Raw genomic sequence first — 24,096 nt, 5'->3', positions numbered from 1 at the left:
TAGTCCCTGGGCCGTAAACATGGTATTAAGAGTTTACTCTCGGAGGGTAAACTCCATTCCTTAGCCATACACACCCTTAAACGCTACCCGGGACACCCAAACACTTAACCAAAGTGTTTTCCGCTCCTGTGAGCACGTATAGTTGTTTAATTAGTATTAAATATACTAATTGTGAATGAACATATGTTATCATATGTTAAATAGGTCATTGTGTGTGTTCAAGTCCTTGCGTGACACCGAACGCCCAACCGACACCGTCATCGGACCTACTTACACCAGGTGAGTTCATACCCCTGAATGAACCTTTTAAATGTTTTTTTACATGTTTTATAGGGGGGAATACAAGTTAAACATGCCAGTTATCATATTAATCACATGTGATTGATAACCCGCATGCACAGGATTTTACCACACTGTACACTGTTTTACCGAGTAGGATACTATGATGGTTTCAAAAAGGTTTTCATTTGTTTCAAAACTCTTACTTATACTGTTTTATCTAAATTCATTTTAAACTGGTTTATAAAGGTTCCAAGGATTTATAGAGTTTTTCAAACTAATTTTACCAAAGAATACCAAATGTGATTTTCCCTAAGTATAAAGGTTTTTCCAAGGTTTTCATCGAAGTTCCCTTTTACGACGTATACTTTTACTTGTTTGTTACTGTTGCTTCGCCTTACTTATTTAAAACTCCTACTTGATAACGCATTTCCTTCGTGATACGCTTATATCGGTTATTGTCTATATATCGCTTATACCTGTAGCCACTTATACTTGATAGACGCTTTTACTTCACCAGTTGTCGTTTCCACTTCGTGATACACTTATACTTCACAACTCGGTTATTCCACTGTACGCTTATACTTCACGACTCGGTTATTCCACTATACGCTTATACTTCACGGCTCGGTTATTCCACTGTACGCTTATGCTTCACGAGTCGATTATTCCACATTGTACGCTTATACTTCACGAGCTAGTTATTCCACACTGTACACTTATACTTCACGATATGATTTCACTTGATACACACTCAAGCGTAGTTAGATGTATGCCTGTGCTTGTATAGATGCATATAACTAATGATTGAAGGACTTAGGAAGGCTTGTCCACCCTATTTCCTTTTCTTCATTGAGATGTGGTCAGGTGGGATCGGATGTCCATCCGAAGGTCGTTCGATTCATTAGTTATATATTATGTACACAAGCATAGATATACGGGTTTTCTTCAGTCAATTCAGTTAAGAGTCTCTACCTCTAAGTCAACACTTACATTAGAAACCCACTACATATTGTTTGGAAGTCATTACCCACTATTTGGGATGCATCTTCAGGACACGGCCTTCTCCGTCGTCTAGTTGGTAACCAGAGTGTCCTGTAGGGAGAGCGGACATTGTGTGTATAGATCTATACGGGATTGACACCCCCGCACCCTGACAGCTAGCTACAGTCCACGGTTCACCAAGCCAAGGGGTGACAAATGTCACATTATATAGACGCTTGTAGGGCGTCTGGTACTCTAGTGTCGGTTAGTATGGTTACGAGTATCCCGGGTTACCTTATAATTTATGGCCTTAAGGTAACGGTATTTCACCGGCAATTTACACTGTATGCTGATATCTCACTTTTCAGAGTCACATTGTTTAGACCTTGCAAGATGTATCTTTCATTTGATACTGTTTGCGGTCTGTATTCTCTGTTTTAGACCTTAAGAGACGCATCATTCATTTGATACTATCTAGGGTCTGTATCCACTGTATTCACTGTATCCACTATATTCATTGTATCCACTGTATTCACTGTATCCACTGCTATCACTGTATTCATAGTTTTGACCTTACAAGATGTATCTTTCATTTGATACTGTATGGGGTCTGTATTCATTGTTTTTGACCTTGCAAGACGTATCTTTCATTTGATATTGTCTGGGGTCTGTGTCTCTATTTTTTTGACTGAACCAGGCGTGTCGTTCATTCGATACTTTCCTGGAGTCTATGATTCCTTTGCCTTAGTCAGCAGTCCTCACTGCTGAGGCATATGTTATTTCCCTGTCGTCTCTTGCTTTCTTTAATAATCAAATTCAGTATTTTGATAATGATAGCAATTAAGGGAAAACCACTTTTTTACCACATAACACTGACCAGTCTTGGTAGAAGGCTGCTTTATTAAAGAAAATATAGGATTTTCTGGAAAGAACTCTAATACACAGAAAACACTTAAACTACTACTTTAAAGTTATTTTATTGAAATGTCACTAAATACTTATGAACTCACCAGCATTTGTAAAAAAATGTTGATACTCGCTTTTCAAATAACTTGTATTCTCAGGTTAGCATTAGACAGGTACACCCCCAGAGCTGTTCATGAAGACGGCTTAGTACCTTGCTGTACTTATTATATTTGTTTGTATACTTTGTTGTATTATAATGTAACTATGTAAAACTATTACTATTAATGCAATGTTTTGTTTTACTTTGATTACTATAATGCATGTGTTGTGATACTTGACATGACGTCATCCACCCCAGAACGTTTCCGCCATTCCGGTTTTGGGGTGTGACAGATTGGCATCAGAGCATTGTTATAGTGATCTAAGTATATCAATTCATAAAAGATATACAACCTATAAACACAAAGGGATAAAACACTCTGACCAAGAATTATACTTTAAAATATAACCATATTTTACCAAAGTATAATAACATCCAGAATCTAAACACTCGAACACAAGTATCACAAGAAGAAAAAGAATAAAAGTCTTCGGATGTTGAGCATTACCGTCAAACCTAGGCAATTATGTAATCGTAAGCTGGGGTAAATGTAACCTGATCAACTACATTTATCCGAGATGCGATGAACATGTGCTTGGGAGTGATAGTGGTGTACAACAGGTCTGAAACTTACCAACTAGGAATGCTAGAGCCAAACATAAAGTTAAAATACTATAGGAGTATTTTGGAACACTAAAAGATCCACACTAATCCCAAAATGAAACTCGGAAGGTAAGAAACAAACAAGAATTAAAATACCATAGGGGTATTTTAGGAACCATAAACAACCTTGCATGAATAACTAAAAAGATCCTTATTGATATACCTACAACTATAGAGGGTGTACTCCCAAGGTTATATATAATAAGGATCCCATAGGCTAAGAACGTGTGATTTCTCTCTATTTCCTTTTCTTCGTTGGGATGTGGTTCTAGAGTAGTATCACATATTCGAAGGCCTATCGGATCTAAGCTATATATGATTTGTATACCCTGTGTAATCGTAGCAGGACTCGATATGGATCATCCAGTGAAATGTTAATAATCTCTTAGGATTCTTTAGACATTTCCATTCTCGCGCGAACCCTGTAGACAACCCTATCCACTTCAGTACTTGGTAGAAGAGTTGATTCCGAACCTGAAGAAGTTCATTTAGAAGATTTCCAGCTCGGAAATGAATGAACTAGGTTGAGACTATTGCATTCACCAAGTGCCTATATCTTTTAGGGACAGCGGTGAGAGATTTGCCTAAATTTCCGAGATTTACAGTCATCCATCATGAAGTGATGACACCCAGAGTCGGATTTGGAAGTAAGGCGGAGTAGAAATTCAATATGTTCATATAAGAAGAGAACCCTAGGTAACTACCCGAAGGAAACCAACGACGGTCCCATTCAAAGATACGGGGAAGACAGAGGGAGCCAGTGCACAGAACCCGAGAAGTGTCTTTCCCTCGTGTTCGTCACACTAATAAACCCTTAAAATAATACAACTTAGTGAGTTAGTGGTTACACTGCTCACGCTACGTGTTAGGTAAATCGTCGTTTCCCGTTGCCGGTCACACGATTTGAGCGGATCCCCACACCTCCGTAGAGGTTGTTTAGCCATAAGTCTTCATGAGCCTCTCTTTCCGCTGTTCCGTTCCGAACTGTTCACAAATCTTTCCGGGTCGGAGAGTGAAACCTTCCCAGTATAAAGGTAACTTAGTAGGAATGATTCCCATCTTATGATCTTTTTCCGATACTCATACTCTTACCTTGATTTCCAGGACTACATCATAGGGATGTAGGTCGACACTCAGACAACCAGTACTCTAGGCACGGGAAAATTTATGCCTAATACAGTTAGGATAGATATGTCCAAGGTTTAACCATCGTCTCTCATTTTCATGCGTTCCTTTCCGTGTAGGAAAATCATCCCTCCGAAGAAGCGTAACCAATCCACAAGAAAGAAACCTACTCTCCTATTCGATGAAGCTACGTTTCAAGCTGCAGTCTCGGCAGCCATAGCAGCTGTCATGGCTCACCTGAATGCTAACAATGCCAACGTTAGCAAGGGCCCCATTGGGATTTCCGATCCTAGTAGTGGACAGCAACAACCAACCTCTGCATACCCAGCCACCCAAGAACCTCACTCAAATCCACGGAAGAGAAAGATCAAGATTGTGGAGGGAAGTACCTCGCCTCAAGGACCTTCCGAAGGGCAACGAGCTGAGACAGTTAATATCCCTGCCAACTCTTCCATCCCTACTTCAAAAAGACCATACTTAGGAAACCTTCCCCATTGTAGCAAGTGCAGCTACCATCATCATGGTGTCTGCCAGGAGCTCTATTGTGCTAGGTGCCACATGTTGGGGCATACTACTCGCATCTGCAGAACCCCGGTTGAGTTCATTACATCAACCACCAATGTGACGACCAATCCCGTTTGTCAACTATGTGGTGAAATGGGACATTTCAAGAAGGATTGCCCAGCTGAAGGAAACAACAAGGACACAGGAGGAGCCTGACTCTACTGCTTAGGAAGAAGCGTCAAGGAACTCGTTAGATTTTGGTACGTCTCTCGATCTTGGGTAACTAAACTAAAAACAATAAAAGACTAACTCGAATGTAAATTCTTCTCCAATAAGGCGAAAGTCGCAGCACTATTATAAAATTTAAAAATTCATTAGGTAAAACTATAATGGCTAAACATATACGTTACGGCCATGTATATTTAAGATGGACAGACCTAGAGTGAGCGAATGCCGCCTCATCTCCTGTTCCTCGTTTGGTTGTGGATTTAGGGCGGGACCGCTCAGTCAACAGTCCTCCACACCTTAAATATACATGACTAGTATATGTGAGGTGATTATAGAAATGCCTCGTGAGAATCCATTCATGAAAAGGTACTCTATTCGGAAACACTTAGAACTCTCTATAGTTCTGCATCGACTCTACCAGTCCAGGTATCCGCGGTAGTGATACATAGGACGAAACTCAAGACGCCTAGAACTTGTGTGCCTGTTCGGCACATGACTCTATCGATCTTCATTATATATCATGTCGGAGTGTGCCAACTTCGACGACTCTATTGATCATGGTTCGAATTCGTGCAACCATGTGTACGTCCTTAGTGTTGTGTAAAAAGAACTTTCTCCGTAGCCTCATCGGCAAATAGAGGTTCTTCCGAACTTAAACATAACACAAATGATCAAACTCAATGCGCTCCGTCAATCGACTCTCTTATCCCAAACATTCTGAAGTACCCAAGAGAGGGTACCTCGCGCCGTTGACCGACCCCTCGTAGTCAGATGGAAACCGAAACGAAAGATACTGTAGATACTCCACAAGATGATAACCATCCGAAGCATACTTCATAGTTTCCCCAAAAAGACCCTTCGCACCTCGCACGTCAGCGTAAGCATAGAGATTAGAACTCATAAGGAATGACCACCATAACCAGGTATATGCGTAAAGGTGGTATACAATTGAGATCAAAAAGATTTAAGGTGTGCGTTTCCTCCCTACTCCCTGTTCCTCGTTGGGTTGTGGGTTTGGGGTGGAGTCGCACAGCAGAACATCCTGTCGACCTCAATTGTATACTACTTGCATACACCAAGTACGGGTGGTTAAGCCAAGCATGAGCTCTACCACGAAGCTCTTCGCAAAACACTTTCACCCTATTCCATAACATAGGAGCCGGAGTCAAGAGAATCATTGCGGGTTAAGCTAGTAAAGTTCCGAGTGATGAGACCCTATACTCACTAGAATTGACCTAGACCGAGGAGACTTAGAACCTTCGAAAGAGTAGTTGCAGTAGATACTCTTACTACTCAGGCACCTGCCCACCCTGTTATAGACAGGTAGTGCCTATTACCCTCCACCCTCTCGTATGGAGGAAATCGTCGTCGCTCTGTAGACGATAGACTTCATTCTCCGAAGTGAACCCTAGGATACCGAGAACCACAGGATACCCTTCGTAGCCAAGAATACTCGATCGAAGTGCGAAAGTAGTTGTGTTAAGCCTCAAGTCCCGGATCCCGAAGAGATTATAGACTTGACACCAGCCTTGGTGTTAGTCGAGGGGTTATGCAGGAACGTGCGCTTTCCACACTAGAATAAACCAAAGTCTTGGAGAACCCTTGGACTATTAGGTGTTCCATGAATACCATCTCACGCAGAGATAGTAGAACCACCTCCCGAGATAGCCCAACACTCGTCTAGTGAAACCCTATCTCCCCGACCCTCACGGTTTCCGTATCTCAAGATTCCTTAGTGCATGTTCATTTTGCACAAGCTTGAGATAGACACTCTACAGCAGACAGATAACCATAGATACGCAACCCATCTGATGACCTAGAAAATCTCTATCAGCCAGTTGACAGGAAACGCGAAACCAAAGACCACCCTAGCTTTCTAAGAACCAACCTGAAGGACTACACCACCAGTACGGGAGAGAACGTTAGGAACTTCGGAATGGCGATCACGCCAGTGATGATCTTGCCATAGAAGTACACTATGTTCTAAGTACTGAAAAGCTCTACCATTCCGAGAGCTTATGACCATATGGGAATCCCCATGGAGACTTGGTCCAACCCTTTTCAGGCCGCTACTACCTTCGGATATACCACAAGATTCACACCCGCTTGATCCACTTCTTAGACTTGATATGTGATTTCCCGACAACACTCTTCATGCCTCATACATCTTGATAGGAACCATTGAGAACCTTGACTTCATAGAAACACTAGTCGGAACCCGCTAGCTACACTAGACGAAATCCGCATCCCGTATGTGAAGGTCTATTGGAATGACAAACACAGACTAGAGTTCACTTGGGAATGCGAGGACAAACGTGTAGGAGGTACTCTCTTACCTCTGCTTGGCCATTCATACCTACTTCCTTGCCTAGACCTGAATTTCGGGACGAAATTCCCTCTAATGGGGGGATGATGTGACAACCCAAGTTGTCCCGTTACATTTTCCCCGTTACCATTAACGGAATATTCCACTGTATAAAAGTTCCGTTAATTAGAGGGCGTCAATTTAATAAACATTCCATTGGTTCACATTAATATGCCATTAAGTCGTGATAAAAGGAAATAAAAACACATAGCACACATTTCCATTTAAATGGAAAATGTTAAGTTTTATTGTTACGACCACTAGTGCTTGTAGCAGGGTTTCATGGTTTCTCTCAGATCTCTCACGAGCATCTTCTAAACGAATGGTGCGGAGGGTATGCATTCTCGCATTGGCGACAACTCCACTGATCTGATGTAGGGCTGTCCTGCCTTGAATCTCATTTCGGGCCACTCTGCGGACTAGGATTGGCAAGATTCTGTCTGCTGATCCCCCATTGCTTAGGTCATAAAAGCTTTGGTCACCATCAAATGGCATGGGCTGATCTTGTCCTTGGCTCCATGTTTCTAAACATTCCACCCATGGAGGCGTCGGGCCATGAAAAGCCACACGAGGGTTAGGAATTGGAACGGGAGCTTCCTGTGGTAGGTTCTCAACCTCGGGTTTGAAGTTAGCACCGTCTGAAAGGTCTTCATCATGGTGATCATTCAAAGGGATAGGATGATCATTCTCTGGCTCTTCTTCAAACCATCCAGCAATGACCTCGTTTGGAAGGTACGGGTTGCCGTAGGGATGGAGTCCAGCCATGTTATCTATGCGAGAATTGGGGTAAGAACATAATTAGTAGATGAACTATCTAGATAATTATTTAGAAAATCTTCATTAGAGGGCGTATAAAAGGAAATAAAAAACAAATAGCACACATTTCCATTTAAATGGAAAATGTTAAGTTTTATTGTTACGACCACTAAATCGGGTGCGACCAAAAGTCCCGTATAACGGCAGTATCGAGTAGAATTCCACTGAGCTCCAACTCCCACCCATATATAAAGGGGAGTAAACTCCATTTGGAGCTTTTCCACCCTCTCTCTCTAGACTCTCTCTCTAGACTCATTTTCGCTCCGAATCTGCAATCAAACATTTCCAAATCGTAAGTCCGCTGACCCTAGCTTATTCTAAACATTATGATTTGTGTTTATAGCCCAAAAATCTGACTTAGAAGCAATGGAAAAGGATTTTACGTCCTAAGCTCCTCCTTAGGCCGTAAACACCTAAAATGAGGCCAAAATGACCCAAACTTGTCCCTAATGGCTTGGAAATAAATTGAGGTATTAGCCTAGGAATGTTTAAACATTAAAACACAATGATTTAAGGCATAAAAGAGAGTTTACGGCCCAAGCACATGCTTAGGCCGTAAACACCTCTAAACTATGTCAAAAGGCCTCCAAAACACTCCCAAACCACCCTTAGGCTTCATACATAATTTAGGGACTTAGTAATTGGGGTTTTGATCACTTAAACACATCAAAATGAAAAGGAAAAAGGAGTTTACGACCCAAGTATGTACCAAGGTCGTAAACTCCCCAAAACACCCCCAAATGATAGTTTTAATCCCCCAAAATGGCATCACACTCCATTATAAATTGCTAGGAAAGTATTTAGGGCTTAAAACTTCACTAAATCCAAGGTATGAGAGTTTACGGCTGTAAACTCCCATGGGAGTTGTCCCTAGGCTGTAAACTCCAATATAATGCCCTTAGAAGCCTTTAATCCACTCATGCCTTTTTGGAAAAGTACTTAGAAAAATCCCACGAACAAGCTAGAAGCCTTAAACACCCTAGAACCCATCACCATGAGTTTACGGCCATAAACTCATAGTGAGTAGTCCTTGGGCCATAAACATGGTATTAAGAGTTTACTCTCAGAGGGTAAACTCCATTCCTTAGCCATACACACCCTTAAACGCTACCCGGGACACCCAAACACTTAACCAAAGTGTTTTCCGCTCCTGTGAGCGCGTATAGTTATTTAATTAGTATTAAATATACTAATTGTGAATGAACATATGTTATCATATGTTAAATAGGTCATTGTGTGTGTTCAAGTCCTTGCGTGACACCGAACGCCCAACCGACACCGTCATCGGACCTACTTACACCAGGTGAGTTCATACCCCTGAATGAACCTTTTAAATGTTTTTTTACATGTTTTATAGGGGGGAATACAAGTTAAACATGCCAGTTATCATATTAATCACATGTGATTGATAACCCGCATGCACAGGATTTTACCACACTGTACACTGTTTTACCGAGTAGGATACTATGATGGTTTCAAAAAGGTTTTCATTTGTTTCAAAACTCTTACTTATATTGTTTTATCTAAATTCATTTTAAACTGGTTTATAAAGGTTCCAAGGATTTATAGAGTTTTTCAAACTAATTTTACCAAAGAATACCAAATGTGATTTTCCCTAAGTATAAAGGTTTTTCCAAGGTTTTCATCGAAGTTCCCTTTTACGACGTATACTTTTACTTGTTTGTTACTGTTGCTTCGCCTTACTTATTTAAAACTCCTACTTGATAACGCATTTCCTTCGTGATACGCTTATATCGGTTATTGTCTATATATCGCTTATACCTGTAGCCACTTATACTTGATAGACGCTTTTACTTCACCAGTTGTCGTTTCCACTTCGTGATACACTTATACTTCACGACTCGGTTATTCCACTGTACGCTTATACTTCACGACTCGGTTATTCCACTATACGCTTATACTTCACGACTCGGTTATTCCATTGTACGCTTATGCTTCACGAGTCGGTTATTCCACACTGTACGCTTATACTTCACGAGCCGGTTATTCCACACTGTACACTTATACTTCACGATATGATTTCACTTGATACACACTCAATCGTAGTTAGATGTATGCATGTGCTTGTATAGATGCATATAAATAATGATTGAAGGACTTAGGAAGGCTTGTCCGCCCTATTTCCTTTTCTTTGTTGAGATGTGGTCTGGTGGGATCGGATGTCCATCCGAAGGTCGTTCGATTCATTAGTTATATATTATGTACACAAGCATAGATATACGGGTTTTCTTCAGTCAATTCAGTTAAGAGTCTCTACCTCTAAGTCAACACTTACATTAGAAACCCACTACATATTGTTTGGAAGTCATTACCCACTATTTGGGATGCATCTTCAGGACACGGCCTTCTCCGTCGTCTAGTTGGTAACCAGAGTGTCCTGTAGGGAGAGCGGACATTGTGTGTATAGATCTATACGGGATTGACACCCCCGCACCCTGACTGCTAGCTACAGTCCACGGTTCACCAAGCCAAGGGGTGACAAATGTCACATTATATAGACGCTTGTAGGGCGTCTGGTACTCTAGTGTCGGTTAGTATGGTTACGAGTATCCCGGGTTACCTTATAATTTATGGCCTTAAGGTAACGGTATTTCACCGGCAATTTACACTGTATGCTGATATCTCACTTTTCAGAGTCACATTGTTTAGACCTTGCAAGATGTATCTTTCATTTGATACTGTTTGCGGTCTGTATTCTCTGTTTTAGACCTTAAGAGACGCATCATTCATTTGATACTATCTAGGGTCTGTATCCACTGTATTCACTGTATCCACTATATTCATTGTATCCACTGTATTCACTGTATCCACTGCTATCACTGTATTCATAGTTTTGACCTTACAAGATGTATCTTTCATTTGATACTGTCTGGGGTCTGTATTCATTGTTTTTGACCTTGCAAGACGTATCTTTCATTTGATATTGTCTGGGGTCTGTGTCTCTATTTTTTTGACTGAACCAGGCGTGTCGTTCATTCGATACTTTCCTGGAGTCTATGATTCCTTTGCCTTAGTCAGCAGTCCTCACTGCTGAGGCATATGTTATTTCCCTGTCGTCTCTTTCTTTCTTTAATAATCAAATTTAGTATTTTGATAATGATAGCAATTAAGGGAAAACCACTTTTTTACCACATAACACTGACCAGTCTTGGTAGAAGGCTGCTTTATTAAAGAAAATATAGGATTTTCTGGAAAGAACTCTAATACACAGAAAACACTTAAACTACTACTTTAAAGTTATTTGATTGAAACCTCACTAAATACTTATGAACTCACCAGCATTTATAAAAAAATGTTGATACTCGCTTTTCAAATAACTTGTATTCTCAGGTTAGCATTAGACAGGTACACCCCCGGAGCTGTTGATGAAGACGGCTTAGTACCTTGTTGTACTTATTATATTTGTTTGTATACTTTGTTGTATTATAATGTAACTATGTAAAACTATTACTATTAATGCAATGTTTTGTTGTACTTTGATTACTATAATGCATGTGTTGTGATACTTGACATGACATCATCCACCCCATAACGTTTCCGCCGTTTCGGTTTTGGGGTGTGACATATGGAAATGTTTTAAAACAACTGTAAATGTTTGAAAAACCCTACAAATACCTACAATTCCTACTGTTATAAAAGAGAGTCTTCTACCAAGACCTAAGTGCTATGAATGTAGCCTTCTACCAAGACCTAATTGTTCTGAATGTAGCCTTCTACCAAGACCCAACAGTTCTGAATGTAGCCTTCTACCAAGGCATCTAGTGTCTGTGTGTGTCTCTTGTAAGAGTGTGTATTTTCCCAAATCTGACTATCATTAACCAGAAATATAGTTCCTACATTAATGTGCATCGTGTGAATGTTCACGAAGTGAATGTAACGGGAAAATGAAATAGTACTATGGTGTAGTGTCAAACTACAACTGTACCAATTACCTCAATTCTAGGGTAATCCTGTAAGTACTGTAGTATTTGTAATAAATAACTACATCGGTACTCTTATTTCCTTATTTGAGGGATAAGGTATAATGTGATGGCTAGATCCCAGGCTATACGCTCCCCTGTCAAAGGGATTTTGGGACCTACACACGACCCCTGCATGTATGCACGCTGTGAACATCCACATTACTATCATCATGTATACCCGATATAACTATCACAATTGCATTGCAATTCATCGGTATAGTTAGATCCTGAACTTGTTCCATGCTACAGCATCTAGTGACGTCTGTCCTATGTATATTTAAGTGTACTCATGTAAGTGTGATCATGTAATTGTACTCATGTAAGTGTGATCATGTAATTGTACTCATGTATGTGTGATCATGTAATTGTACTCATGTAAGTGTGATCATGTAAACATATCTATGTAATAGTATAGTAATTTACTATAATGTTCTACGTGTGCTAGTTGAAATGTATGTTCTCTCTCTGTCTAGCAGGTATACTAATGTACTGTGTGTACTAGTTGTACTATGTGTGTTCCATCTCTGTCTAGAATGTATTGACTCATGAATGAACTGACTCATTCTATGATATCGCGTTCTAGTAATAGTTCTAGTATCTTCCTAAACTCCCCATGTGGTAGTTTACTAGTAATCTAGCTGATACGTATGGACATGGATGTATACCCTTGCTACCCAAGGGCATTGGATGAACTGGAAGGGCCTTTATGACTATATATGTATATATGATATATAACTAATATTTAAACGACCATTGGATGGATACCTGATATCCCACCAGACCACATACAAATCGAGGAAAAGGAAATAGGGCGGATAGCCTTCCTAAGTCTTTTAAACATTCCTCATATAACTACACATATATAGGCATGCAATTTATAATATGAAATCATAAAGTAAGTTTTGTAAAACCTTTGAACATAATTATTATCTAAGAAAAGATTGACTTGTTGTCAATTAATAAAACTTTGAAGGCATGGGTTTGATAAAACAGTTTAGTATAAAGAAACATTTGTTTGAAACACAACTGTAAATGAGTTTGAAATGAAACATATAGAGTAAAATGTACAGTGTAATAAGGAGTTTTAAACACATAAAGTGTTTATGAAAAACATTTGAAGTAAATTGTTTGGTAAAACGGCTAACGAGTAGCCAATCATTTGAATGTTGCTTACTAATCACATGTGATTGATATAGTAATTAGCATAATTCTACTTGTACCCCCCCCCCCCCCAATAAAACATTTAAAAACAATTAAAACATTGATTAAGGGGTCTGAACTCACCTGTTGTAGGTGATACGGATGAACTGAAGAGGTAGGACTGCTAGGTGTCAAGCGAAGACTTTAGACACACACAATGGTCCTATTTACGTATGAAGACATATGTATATAAACAATTAGTGATTATAACACTAATTAAACATGTATAAACATCCTAATGCGAGGAAAACACTTTGGTCAAGTGCTAGGAGGCTAATGGGTTGCAACAAAGGAGTGCAAGACCTCATATGGGAGTTTATGGTCAAAAGACCATGTGTGTTGGAGTTTATGGCCCAGGGGAGTAAGCTCTTGGCCGTAAACTCTCTAGTAGGTCACTAAATGAAGCTTAAATTTATTACAACTTAAGTGGTGAAGTGCTTCTAGGCTTAAACAAGTGGTTGGGCTTCTTTTTAACTCCTTTGAGGAGTTCACGGCCCATGGACCAAATCCCATGGAGATTATGGCCGTAATATCCCTTGGATGGGTGTTTGTGGTGTTTTCAAGTCCCTAATATATCTAAGAATAAATCAAGGAAATTGTCCAAGGCTTTAGGAGAGTTTATAGCACCATTTGGCACTATTGTTGGGAGTTCACGGCCAAGGAACTTCTTGGGCCGTGAACACCTTATTTTTAGTGTTCTAAGGGTGTTTGCTAGTCCTAAACTCATTAGGGTACATGTCTAAATTAGTCTCTTGGCTTAAGGAAGGTTTTTAGGGCATTTTGACACCTAAAAATGGAGTTCACGGCCCAAGAACTTCCTTGGGCGTGAACTCACTTTCAACCCTTGATTCTTAATGTTTTGGATGTCTAAACAAGCTATGGGTAGTCTCAAGGTTCATTTCTAAGGTTTGGAGGGACATTGGGCACACTTTGGCCCTTATAAAAGAGTTTACTCCCCAAGGTGTTCTTGGGCGGTAAACTCTCAAATCTTGGGGTTTTGATCCGATTGTGATGTTATTACGCACAATCTAAGCTATATATTACAACTAGATAGAAGTACCACGATTTGGGATGAAAACCCAAAGATCCGTGAGAGAGAATTTTGGCTTTTCTCTAGTTGGAAATGTAACTAATGAAATAATTATGGTTCAGAATTCTATATATAGTCCTGGGATTTTTGGCAGAAAATATTTTTATTCCCGGAATGAACTCTAATATCATAGAGTTTTGGAATAACAGTGTTGCACAAAACCCTAGTGCATCCACTCTCCTGGTATCTCCTTAAGTGTAAATCCTGAAAAACTATCAAACTTATACCCAAAAGTCTGGAAATTCACTGTAACTGTTCTAACTTCTATTGACTTCATATGGTTTGTACAGAATGGAAATTTTGGGTTGTCACAGTAGATGAAGCGGAAGAGCCATGAAGATCGTGGCGGTGAAGAAAGTGTAGAGTAGATGTGAAATTGTTGACTACCTAACTCGAAATTCTTAAGTGTGTGCTTCCTCCAGTTTCTTATCTCTGAGCTACGTGGATATTGAAATAGAATTGTGGAATACAGCAAGAAACCTTAAGTTTATTCGATTGAAATATTGTTAGGTTTGTGGCAACTAGCTGATTGTTTGCACTCGACCCATTCACCAGTCATCACCGAAGCAGATCTTAAGCATTGGAGATGAATTTGAGAGAGAATAATCGAATGTCTAGGTAATTAGGTAGAGCCTAAACGAATCGCATGATAAAGAGAATTAGAGAAATTGAGACATCCGATTGGATGTTGTTGGAGGTGATTTCCAACAGTCTGGCAGAGACGATGCAATGCAAGCTTTATTGAAACCATCTATTATCTGAGAAGCAGGTGTTCTAAATCTAAGCCAAAGCAAACCGAGTAAAAGCATTAATATTAGAGGGATTAAAAGTGCAAACAAACTAAAACTACTATGGCAAAAATCCAAAAGAGAAAAACCTTATTGTTCATGAAAAATAATATATATATATATATATATATATATATATATATATATATATATATATATATATATATATATATATATATACACACACTATTCTCGTGCAAAGCGATGTCGATAAGTAGTTCTTTTGGCAAGTAATTTTCTTATGAGGAAATAAGTATTAGATATTATTATTAGTTATTATGTAATATAAAATAACCGTTTCTAAAAAAAATATTTATGTTTATACCTTATATTTATATTGACTGTTTATATATTTGACGTAAATTAATATCAGTGTCTAGTTTAAGAAATATAAATTATTTTGTATGTTTGAATTTAATATTTTAAAATTGTCAATTTGCTCAAAAATAAATTTCTTAATAATATTTTTTAATTTAAGTTTTCAAACTTTTGGTAAGTATTAAAGTTTTTTTTTTTTATGTATAATTGATTTATATAAAAAGTTTTCTATCTTATACTTTTTAAATTCAAGATATGACATGTTTTATAATATACTCTAAGATATATATATATATATATATATATATATATATATATATATATATATATATATATATTAGTTTATAACCCGTGAGAACCACGGTTATAAAATTAATTAAACTTTCATATTAAAAATCAAAACTTTTAATCAATTATTTTAAATAAATTATTACTTAAGAGATATTTTGTTTAGTTATATAAAATTATAATCGTTGATTTAAATAAATACGTGAAATCATATCACCTTATAATCTGTATTAATTCTATTTTATTTTTTAATCTAATGTTATTAATTTAATATAATTAAAGTGAACAAATTTTAATTTTGAAATTTAAAATTTAATGTAAACGTGAGAAATTTAAAATTTGAAATTTGAAATAGATGATTATATGTTGGCAAATTGCATGATAACGGACTTATAATATTAATGAGAAGTTCTAATATAATAGAGTAAATTACACGAATGGTCCTTATGGTTTAGGGTAATTTGCATGTTTGATCCCTAACTTATTTTTTTAACTCGGAAAGTCCCTATGGTTTGTTTTTGTTACGCGTTTGATCCTTACTGTTTATTTTTGTTACGCGTTTTGTCCCTATCTTATCTAAAAAGACTATTATTTAAAGAGAAAAAAATAATGGGGTAGGTGAGGTAAGGTGAGGGGTTGGGATTAGGGGAGTGTTCTTTAAATAAATTAAAAAGAATCAAGGGCATAATAGTCTTTTTAGGTAAAATAGGGACCAAGCGCGTAACAAAAACAAACAGTATGGACTTTCCGAGTTAAAAAAATATGTTAGGAACCAAACGTATAAATTACCCTAAACCATAGGGACCATTCGTGTAATTTACTCAATATAATAATACTTGTCAAAAGAAAAATAAACATATTCATTTATTAGAATATATATATATATATATATATATATATATATATATATATATATATATATATATATATATATATATATATATATATATATATATATATATATATATATAGAATTATCACCATTTTTCTTTTATCTCTCAACTTTATATAATTTATGGTTTATGGACTTTTTATTTTATAAAAATGATATCTTCAATCTCTTTACTATCATACAACTTTTAATGCACAAGGTACAACTATATTATATATTCTATTAGTTGCAACTCATCTATTTTATAAAATAATATTTTTATCTTTATACTTTCTAACCTATCATTTTCATCCCATTCATCTTCAAGTTTATAAAATATCATTTTCACCTGTTCTTCCTTCATCCTTCAACTTTGTATAATTTGTCACTTGCAATTTTTATTTTTTATAAAATGATATGATTCATATATTTACTTTTTAAGATACCACTTTGACTCTTTAATCTTAACTTTGTAAAACATCACTTTTACCATTTTATTTTTCTAAACTTTCATCCTTATAATATATATAAAAGAGAAATTAAATATCCTCTTACTTTTTGTTCCTACAAATCCTTCCACTGAATTAAATAATAACATGTATAACATTTAATGTTCATTTAATGATATTTTAGTATACTAATATGATAAATATCATCATTTAATTGGGTAGGAGGATTTGTAAGAACCGAAATAGAAGGATATTTAGTTTTCTATAGAAAATATGATTTTCTCTCGTAGAATTTCCTAATAGTCAATAAAAATACATAAAACCCACGAACGATGCAGTCTGTAATACACAAAATCTAAAGTCAAATCTCAATACGTCCGAGTGGTCCGAATAATTCCTCACTCCTTAGTAGTCTCGTTTAACCTCACTTTTCATAAAATGAGTTGTGATTTTATAAACAATGTTTATTGTAGATTTTATGAACAATGTTTATTGTAGAAAAAGAAACGTTTATGGATCCTAAGATGGAACGAATGATGATGTACTTTCTATAAATGGGCAGCTAAGATATCTACTTTAAAAGGTAAGACTCTTTTTTGTTAGTTTGTCATATTTAATGAAATCGTATTTTTTTAATAAAAAATTATCCTATTATCTTTTGTCGACATTTTCTTTTTGTACTACTCGTCACAAAAGTTTCACGGTCAACTTTAGGCGGTTTAAAGGGTTACTTGGGGTGACACGGACATCGCCGCCGGAAAAGAAGGAGCGGCTCCTCTGAAAATCTGTTTGTTTAAAGTTGGGGTTTGATTTCACGTTGTTAAAAAATGGAATGGTAAACTGCTATAATTTATTATAACCAGCTAAGATTCTCTTCGTTTTAATTTCTACCTAACACTTACTAATTAATTCCTGTAAGTCAACCTTTCGTCCTACGATGAACTTCTCCACCAAACAAACAAACCCCACCGGAGCCCAGGGTTTTGAGTTGCCGGCAAGTGGAGGTTGATTTATGCTGCTTCCTCATCGATCTGTAAAACTAAAGGTTTGCTTCGATTATCTTGTAATTCTAATGGTTTTATCATTTTTTTTTTTTTAAATTTCCGTGTCTCTTAACATTCATTACGGATCCGTATCCAATCTTCTCTCTAAGTGCAATCGAAATCGTTATATTTTGATCGAAAACGTTGTATTTTGATTTCTCACAGTGAAGGATATCTGTTTTTTTATTGGTATGAATTATGATATGATCGTTGACTTATCTGATTGTGAACTGTGTAAGATATGTGTTGTTCGAACTTAGTTAGAGCATTCATACAGAATCATGGAGAACTTGTCGAAATAATTTATTAAATTACATTGATTTTTCACTTTGGTAGGACCTAATGAAAAGCTTTCCTAATGTGGATTCTTGTAGATCAATTAAGTATTCACTGTGGCTGTATTGAATCCATCTACTTTGATTAGTGTGTTCTTAAAAAAAACGTTGGCATCTGCTTCTGTTTGAATTGCATTCTCGATTTCACAGTATTTGTTAAATTTGTGAGGATCCATTGGTGATGGTGATCTAGATCTATATAGTAGCAGTTTGTAACCTTGATGTGTTTGGTTGGAGTTTGTTTGAAGTTCTTTTGACCTTATGAGAATCATGGGAAAATGTCTAGAGGAAAAAACTAGGCTTTTTGTGTGTATTTCTTGCTAAAAAGGTTAAAAACTATTGGGAAATAACAGGTATGTCAAAGATTTTGTTGTGTAAGTTTATTGTATGTGTTGCAGGTTTATAGAAATGGTTGACTCTGAGGATATTCAACCCCTTGTTTTGGACAATGGAACTGGAATGATGAAGGTTAGTATAATAATTCTTCTGTTGCTATTTCCTATTTATAGTAAACTTTCTTGATTTAGTTGTAAAAGTATTCTTGTACTTTTGTATTCAAATTAGGAGTAACTGTTTGTTTCAGAAATGACGCATCATATATTTCTCCATTGTGTACAAATTAGTTTTATAAACGAAACATGCAGCTGTATTTCTATCTATCACCAAAAATATACAATATTTGCCTATATCAGGGTATAAGTTGATGCATAATTTGTGCCGCTCGCATAAAGTGATAAAAAGTCCAAAATGTTATTGCATTAAGTGGTAATAGAGTGAAACATATTTATAAATAAAGAAGCATTTAATTGTTACCTAGTAATGTTGCATATGGTCCTATAGTATATTGTCTAAAGATCCATTTTTTGTGTAAATTGGGTAAGAGGTTACTCAATTTGGAGTTGTTTTTGTTCTTTGATTAAATTTACAGGCGGGGTTTGCGGGTGATGATGCTCCTAGGGGGGTGTTCCCCAATATTGTGGGTAGGCCACGACACACTGGTGTTATGGTGGGCATGGGTCAAAGGGATGCTTATGTAGGAGTTGAAGCCATTTCAAAAAGTTGTATTTTGACTTTGAAATACCCAATTGAGCATGGTGTTATCAGCAACTGGGACGATATGGAAAAGATTTGGCATCACACTTTGTATAATGAGCTTCGTGTTGCTCCTGAAGAGCACCCTGTGCTTCTTACTGAGGCACCATTAAATCCAAAGGCAAACAGAGAGAAGATGACAGAAGTCATGTTCGAGACCTTCAATGTTCCGGCAATGTACGTTGCAATAGGGGCTGTGCTTTCGTTGTATGCGAGTGGTCGTACAACTGGTTAGTTTCGCATTGCTCTTTTGGGTTTCAACTATAATTTATGTTGGTTGCATATTGATATGGGGAAACTTGATCTAAAGATTTGCTGTCATCCGGAGAAAATCAAAGTAAATATAAAAATACAAATATATACATGGATAACTCCAAAACCAGAGAAAAACAATGGATTGTTGGTTGCGGACATCTGGTTCGACGCTACTCGTCCAAAGACCTCTATTAAGTGGACAAATGGGTACTAAAGTATAAAAGATGTTAAATAGGTTTAAAATAAAAATAAATTTAGTTTTAAAAAATGGAACGATGGTGTCCGAAGTTGTCTTCGAGGGTGGTGGTGACTGTTGAGAGTTAAAGGTGGTGGCTGTGGGCAAAGGAGGAGGAGGGTTTTCTTATGGTGGGGACCCGTGGAATGTGGATGGGAGGTGAGAAGTAAGTTGGGTTATGAGGTGGTCATCTTCGGGTTAGGTGTCATGTGGAGAGGAGTGAAGAAGTCTTCCATAAAGGAGGTAGCATGAAAGATAAAGAGACAGGGCGCATGCTTCTATCTTGACTTTCTCAAATAGATATCAGCCACTTAAAAATATAGAGGGAACCATACCGACATATCTTCTTACGATTTTCTTTGAGAAGCATAGGTTGCGTTTAGTTACGGAGAAACAATTTTCATTTTCCGTGTTTTGTTTTCCCTTTTCGATTTTCGTTTTCCGTTTTCATTTTTCATTGAAAAATTTAGAAAACGTGTTTAGTTAAAATTTATTTATTTTTCATTTCCAGTTTTACAAAATTAGAAAACGTGTTTAGATGTATATTTTTCTATCGGTTTTCATTTTTAGAAAACGGTAGCGGTGGTAGGGTGTGGGTGGGGGAGGTGACGACAGCGGGTTGGCGGCCGTGGTGGTGCTAACAGGCAATGGTGGTGGCGGCGGCAATTGTGTCAGTGGTGGTAATGGCGGCGACGGCGATGGTGGTGTTGCTAGTGACGAGTTAGTGGTGGTGGTGGTGGTGCTGGTGATGGTAGGTCGGTGATTGTTGTGGTGGGGTTGGGTTGGTGGGTGTGCGAGTGTGTGTTTTTGTGTGTGTTTGTGGGGGTAGGTGTGGGTTTGTGTGTGTGTGTGGGTGTGTGTTTCTGTGAGGGTGGGGGTGGGGTAGGTGTGGGTTTGTGTGTGTGTGGGTGGGTATGTGTGTGCGTGTGTTTGTGTGTGTGGGTGTGGGTGTGTGTGTTGGTGGGTATCTATGTGTGTTTGTGGGTGTGGGTGTGTGTGTGTGTGGGTGTGTATGTATGTGTGTGTGTTTGTGAGTGGGTGTGAGAGTGGATGGGTATGTATGCGTGTGTGTGTTTGTGGGTTGGTGTGTGTGTGTGGGTGGGTATGTATGTGTGTGTGTTTGTGAGTGGATGGGTATGTATGTGTGTGTGTTTGTGTGTGGGGGTGGGTATGTATGTGTGTGTGTGTGTTTGTAAGTGGGTGTGTGAGTGGATGAGTATGTATGTGTGTGTTTGTGGGTTGGTGAGTGGGTGTGTGAGTGGATGGGTATGTATGTGTGTGTGTGTGTTTGTGGGTTGGTGTGTGTGTGTGTGCGGGTGGGTGTGTGTGGGGGTGTGTATGTATGTGTGTGTGGGTAGATAGAGGTGGATGGGGTGAGAGTGGGTGTGTGTTTATATTTTAGAAAAATTTTGAAATTAGAAAAATATGGAAAACAATGATTATCAGTTTTCCAAAAATTTCCATCTTCTTTGTAATTTTAGAAAACGGAAAATTTTCATTTTCCGTGAAAAATTTAGAAAAATAGACGAACTAAACGCGTTTTCAAAATTCTCATTTTTCTTGGAAAATTTTTCCGGAAAACGGCACATTTTTCTCCAACTAAACGCACCCATAGTCTCTACATATATTTTTCTAGATATCAATTTGAAAAAGTGTGCCTTCTTTATGCCTAAATGTTTTTTGCGTCTCTTTACATAACGGATACACGTATAGACTAAAATAGATCAAATGAACCTATAACGATAGCATCTTCTTCTTCCGCAGTAAAAGAATATCTTGATGAACTCATATGAACAACAAAATGTTTGAGAATAGTAACATAATCTTTATTTTGGGTTGAAATCAATCAAAAAAATCAATTAAAACTCACCTAAAAAAATTTCAGATGAAAATCTGTGAATTTTTTTGATAGAGCTTGAAAATCTTAAAGACAAATAGCCAATCGGGATCGATCCTCATAGAAAAACGAGTATAGCTCTAATACTATATGTTGTATCCCATTGACGATTGGCTGGTGCAGAATATGAATATTAGTAAAGATAATCGAGATGTATGATGAGTCGATGATAATGTATAGATAGAAAGAGCTAAATGATACAATGAAGAACAAGTGGTTAGAGAATGGAATTTCTAGCCAATCTCTTATTAAACTGTGACTACAATGATGGATCTCTCTAAAGAATAATCAGGCTCTAACATACAAATGACCAAATATTCCTCCACTTTATATAGTACTATAACAAGAGAATATTATAATCTAACTATCATTCATCATTGTAGTGCATTTCCTACTCCAACATATAAGATGAAGTTTAAATCATTAAAAAACATGGAGAAGATGGGGAGCAACCTACTATCTGAATATGTTTTAAATTTATTATGGCAGTAAAGGCCTAAAATAGTTATTGAACATTTAACATATTTTATTTTAAGGCCATTTCCCTTTCTCATTAATGTGGGATAAACTTATCTTTTGTTTTAGCCAAGAAATCTCAACAACACTATTTTTAACAGGTGTCATGTTGGATTGCGGAGAGGGTGTTTCCCACACGGTTGCAATTTACAAAGGTTACGTACTTCCTCACTCCTTACTTCGTCTAAATCTCGCTGGCCATGACCTCACAGATTACCTAATAAGAATCCTGACCGAAAGAGGCTACACTTACAACACAACAGCAGAACAAGATGTTATCCGTGACGTGAAAGAAAAACTTGCATACGTGGCTCTTGACTACGAGCAAGAACTCGAAACCGCAAGAAGTAGTGCCTCTGTTGAAAAGAACTATGAGCTGCCCGACGGGCAGGTTATCACGATTGGGTCAGCGAGATTCCGCTGCCCGGAGGCTCTCTTCCAGCCATCTCTCATTGGAATGGAAGCTGCTGGTGTTCATGAGATGACCTACAACTCCATCATGAGGTGTGATGTTGATCTAAGAAAATACTTTTATGAAAATATTCTGCTTAGTGGTGGGTCAACTATGTTCTCTGGTTTTGCTGACCGGATGGGCAAGGAAATCACTGCCCTTGCCCCTAGCAGCATGAAAATCAAGGTGTTTGCTAAGCCTGAGAGGAAATACAGTGTATGGATCGGAGGATCAATCCTTGCATCTCTCAGCACCTTCCAACAGGTAAACTACTTTACTATCAAAACCACTCTTTTTACCCAAACTAACAATGTACTTAAATTTTCTTTGCAAATAACAGCAACCGTTCTCTATAGTTTACCAATAATATAGCAACATACTTGAATTTTGCTATGAATATCAGTAATGTGATTTACTTGTTACATAAATTGCTATTATGGGTAATGTAATTATGTAACGTAAGGACATTGGTTTTAATGGAGAAAAAATGAAGTAGATTGCATATATTAGAAACTAGAGTAAAGCATGTTGCTATTTTCCTTAATTTCCTCTAACATTTCTTGTGTGTGAATCAGATGTGGATCTCAAAGGCCGAGTATGATGAGTCTGGTGCATCTATTGTCCACAGGAAATGCTTCTAAGCATGTGAAGTAAGAAAAGCAGACATGGACACATATGTGAAGTCGTTAACAAAGAAGATAAACATCTTTTCCATTAACTAATCACCACCATCACCGCAGCCATCGCCACCACAACTACCTCTACCACAACCGCCAACACCATGGCATCACCAACCACCATCGCCCGCCGCCACCACAACCACAACCACCGCCACCACCATCACCGTTGTGTTCTTTCTCTGGTTTTGTGTTTCATCTTAATATCCGGTTTAAGTGTTGTTTGTTAATATCATTTTATTGAAGCTGATAATATTTATTGCTTGGTTAGGGCTATCTTAAATTACCATTAGTTGATGAGTATCTTTGTTTCCTTTTTTATCAATTTGTTAAAAATATATATTGCAAAATAATTTTTACGTCCAGATTTTGTTGTATTTAAGAAATTTATAATGTTATTTGCATATCCTATATAATCTGGGATCGAACTTTGCTACTTGCTGATGTAGCATGCTAAGGTGACACTCTTAAGGTTGTGTTTGTTCAATCCTGAAAAACTTTCTAGGTTCTTTTCGATGAATTTGCTTGGACCAAAAAGAAAGAGAGCGGCTTCTTTTCTATTTTGTTCCATTTTTTGGGTGGGACAAATTGCAATTTTTGTCTCATTGGTATTATTCTAACATTTAGTCTCTTGTCCT

General features: G+C 37.4%; 1 protein-coding gene across 1 annotated transcript; it reads left to right on the top strand.

Annotated features, from left to right (window-relative positions):
- Nucleotides 1-17,614: 17,614 nt before the first annotated feature.
- Nucleotides 17,615-23,823, top strand: LOC145047756 (actin-7-like). The gene is made up of 6 exons (XM_078996085.1): nt 17,615-17,792; nt 17,877-18,002; nt 18,734-18,803; nt 19,264-19,657; nt 22,432-23,045; nt 23,357-23,823. Exons 3-6 carry the CDS (start codon nt 18,744-18,746, stop codon nt 23,420-23,422), a joined length of 1,134 nt encoding a protein of 377 aa, XP_078852211.1. The 5' UTR covers nt 17,615-17,792; nt 17,877-18,002; nt 18,734-18,743; the 3' UTR covers nt 23,423-23,823.
- The last annotated feature ends 273 nt before the right edge of the window (nt 23,824-24,096 follow it).

Source organism: Lactuca saligna, chromosome 5, assembly GCF_052625555.1.
Source record: "Lactuca saligna cultivar CGN05327 chromosome 5, ASM5262555v1, whole genome shotgun sequence".
NCBI lineage: Eukaryota > Viridiplantae > Streptophyta > Magnoliopsida > Asterales > Asteraceae > Lactuca > Lactuca saligna.
Note: the sequence above shows the minus strand (reverse complement) of the source record. Positions and strands in the feature narration are given on the sequence as shown.

What these genes read in the sequence shown, in the direction of transcription:
- LOC145047756 (XM_078996085.1), top strand. Translation starts at nt 18,744, where the DNA reads ATGGTTGACTCTGAGGATATTCAACCCCTTGTTTTGGACAATGGAACT. An exon ending in ATGGAACTGGAATGATGAAG is followed by an intron (nt 18,804 to 19,263) that starts GTTAGTATAATA and finishes TTAAATTTACAG; the next exon opens with GCGGGGTTTGCGGGTGATGA. An exon ending in CTCTCAGCACCTTCCAACAG is followed by an intron (nt 23,046 to 23,356) that starts GTAAACTACTTT and finishes TGTGTGAATCAG; the next exon opens with ATGTGGATCTCAAAGGCCGA.